Below are 2859 nucleotides of genomic sequence, written 5' to 3'. Positions count from 1 at the left end.
ACCAATTACATGGGTACTTCCCCAACCATCACACGGGTACTTCCCCAACCATTACATGGGTACTTCCCCAACCATTACATGGGTACTTCCCCAACCATTACACGGGTACTTCCCCAACCATTAAATGGGTACTTCCCCAACCATTACACGGGTACTTTCCTAACCATTACATGGGTACTTCCCCAACCGTTACATGGGTACTTCCCCAACTATTACACGGGTACTTTCCCAACCATTACATGGGTACTTCCCCAACCGTTACATGGGTACTTCCCCAACCATTACATGGGTACTTCCCCAACCATTACACGGGTACTTCCCCAACCATTACATGGGTACTTCCCCAACCATTACACGGGTACTTCCCCAACCATTACATGGGTACTTCCCCAACCATTACATGGGTACTTCCCCAACCATTACATGGGTACTTCCCCAACCATTACATGGGTACTTCCCCAACCATTACATGGGTACTTCCCCAACCATTACACGGGTACTTCCCCAAGCTTGCTACCTACCAGCATGCACGGCGACCTCGTGACCTCTATGGTCGCGTTTGTCTTTTCCTTGTAGTGATGTCACAATGCTTTGTATCAACTGAAATGTTGCCATGGAAACCTCCTCGGTCGTGTCGACCTTTGACCCCATACATTTGCATAATCGATCGATTGTGACATCACGCAACATCACAAGTGACTGAATAATAATATGCTGTTATTATGACATCATCAATGTATGATGTCATCAACCCACCCTAGCTTGATGTCCCTCACACAACGCAGATATCGTTCGAATTGCCGAGAGTTTAACAAAGAGATCTTTTGAGTCCATGAGTTGTGTCAGCGCTGCCGGCCCCCCTTCGCGGAATATCCGTTCAGCTCCTGCCTCGTCTCTTGAAAGAAAAACTAAATTGTCGCCCGCTTTTCTTTTTTTATCATCGTCCACATTTTGGTCGAACAATATTTGCAACATTGCTTGTACTCTGTTCTCGGTGGAATGCTCTTTCACAAGCTGCATGGAAAATTATGTTTCATCAACTTTAACAAACTAAACAACAAACCTCTAGTTCCATGATGCTACGAAGTCGAAAACAAACTTCTTGAACCGATTTATTCTTTGGTTCAATTTGAATCAATCTTCGCGCATCGGCATACGCACGACTAGTTTCGCCAAGTTTTTCTAAACTTTTAATTCTTCTGAACAAAGCTTTGACGTCAGACGCCGATATCTCAAGTGCTGAAGATAAAAGATCATGTTTGACGAAAACCAGACGTCATAAACATCTTATATTTACCTTTCGTGCAATCTTCTGTACATTCTTTGTACTTTTCCTACAAAACAAATGCTTTAACATATATTTAAACAAAATCCAAATCAATGAACTTACCAATTTCAAATAACACGCAGCCCTGTTTTTAAAACAAGCCAACTTTTCGTTTTTATCTTCTGATATTTCAATTGCTCTGGAATAACACTCGATCGCTTCTTTATAAATACCGGAGTTAAAAAATTTATTCCCGTTCTCTTTCAACTCGGCAGCGTTAGACAAAGACATGTTTAAACTAAAGTTGATTCTTTTGCTTCGTTAACTTACACAATATGAGCGCATTGTTCAAAACAATCGCTTTTATCGCGGCTTCCAGATTCTTCGTGAAGACAGCTGCTTGAGGGGAAACCACCCAAGGTGAGAACAATCACACCGGTTCGTGTGAACTCCATAGAAATCAATGTTTTATCGTCTTTGGTGCTAATTAAATTTCGCAACTTTTAGTAAAAAAAAAAACAAAAAATATTATTTTGATTTATTATTATTATTAGAAAAGCGAAAATTATTTGCTTTATTTACAAAGTGCTTTAAATTTTTACACCAAATTTGATTTTTGTGTAACGATTGGATTTGTACAAAATATAGAAATAACAAATTTTGATTTATGTTTCGGACAGGGTAACATAGAAAAACATAAAACATTGTTTAAACTATAAAAGGTTGGATTGTCGCGGTATCGTCATTCTTATGTTTGGCTTGGAACGCCACGGCACGTGCCACGGTACCGGCCTCTGCTGCCAATGCAGCCGCAAGATGAACGGTTGGGTTTGAAGCCGTTTGCCTGCAAAATTTGAAAATTAAATTATAACAACCAAAAGTAAAGACGTCTTGTTTCCTTCTAAAGTTAAACAAAATATTTTGCCTATTTCTTACCTTACCCCACCCTGACCCAACTTACCCCAACCCGATCCAACTTACCCCGATCGAGCCAACATTCGTTCAATTGCGTCAACTTTTTGTTGTTTTATCTTTTCTTGCTCTGGGGTTAATTCTACGTCTTCATATTCGACCAAACGATCAGGAATCAAAACTTTGTTCGGGACGACCAGCTAATAGTTTATTGAAATGTAAGTTTATGACATCACTATGTACAATTATGACATTATAGTTACTTCTGTTGTCAGATCGAAATCTGATTGGTCGACATCGATATGAGGCGAGCGAGGTGATTGGTCGGAATCTGTCACATGATCGTCGTGCTTGAACTCACGATCACGCTTCGCTCGTTGGAGAACCTGGGGTTTTTAAGTTAATATTGTGGGATTTCTATGTTAAGATTGTGAGATTTTTGTGTTAATATTGTTTATATATTATTTCTATGCTTACCTTTGGCATTCTTTGATGTCGTATCGCCTGCAATGTAAATCATGGTTTTATGAGGTAGTTTAATCACAATCACAGGATTCTCACGACACAATCACGTGATTCTCACGACACAATCACGTGATTCTCACGACACAATCACGTGATTCTCACGACACAATCACGTGATTCTCACGACACAATCACGTGATTCTCACAATCACGTG

The 2859-nt window shown here is 40.0% G+C and overlaps 3 protein-coding genes across 3 annotated transcripts in view; all 3 read right to left on the bottom strand.

The window, feature by feature from the left end:
* LOC100179629 (protein unc-45 homolog B) overlaps positions 1-1655 on the bottom strand; it is a gene marked incomplete in the record, with an annotated part of 4830 nt that extends 3175 nt beyond the window's left edge. Inside the window, 5 exon segments of the mRNA XM_018815564.2 lie at positions 522-699; positions 757-1014; positions 1064-1239; positions 1298-1334; positions 1391-1655. Coding sequence (XP_018671109.1) covers positions 522-699; positions 757-1014; positions 1064-1239; positions 1298-1334; positions 1391-1558 — 817 coding nt within the window.
* Positions 1656-1791: 136 nt separating this feature from the next.
* LOC100178523 (pleckstrin homology domain-containing family A member 7) lies at positions 1792-2853 on the bottom strand. The gene is made up of 4 exons (XM_026838470.1): positions 2657-2853; positions 2443-2565; positions 2249-2379; positions 1792-2111 (listed from the first exon to the last, which is right to left on the bottom strand). The coding sequence occupies exons 1-4, from the start codon at positions 2663-2665 to the stop codon at positions 1976-1978; spliced, it is 399 nt and encodes a 132-aa protein (XP_026694271.1). The 5' UTR covers positions 2666-2853; the 3' UTR covers positions 1792-1975.
* Positions 2825-2859, bottom strand: part of LOC113474055 — a 3946-nt gene continuing 3911 nt past the window's right edge. Inside the window, exon 16 of the mRNA XM_026838473.1 lies at positions 2825-2845. Within this exon, the coding sequence (XP_026694274.1) occupies positions 2825-2845 (21 nt within the window). The remainder of the gene's footprint in view (positions 2846-2859) is intronic.

Source organism: Ciona intestinalis, unplaced genomic scaffold (assembly GCF_000224145.3).
Source record: "Ciona intestinalis unplaced genomic scaffold, KH HT000093.2, whole genome shotgun sequence".
Classification (NCBI taxonomy): domain Eukaryota; kingdom Metazoa; phylum Chordata; class Ascidiacea; order Phlebobranchia; family Cionidae; genus Ciona; species Ciona intestinalis.
Note: the sequence above shows the minus strand (reverse complement) of the source record. Positions and strands in the feature narration are given on the sequence as shown.

Bases quoted from the DNA above. Each gene is read 5' to 3' on its own strand.
- LOC100178523 (XM_026838470.1), bottom strand. The intron at 2,380-2,442 runs GTAACTATAATG...ATAAACTATTAG, and splicing joins ATTTCGATCTGACAACAGAA to CTGGTCGTCCCGAACAAAGT. The intron at 2,112-2,248 runs GTAAGTTGGATC...CAAATTTTGCAG, and splicing joins CGAATGTTGGCTCGATCGGG to GCAAACGGCTTCAAACCCAA.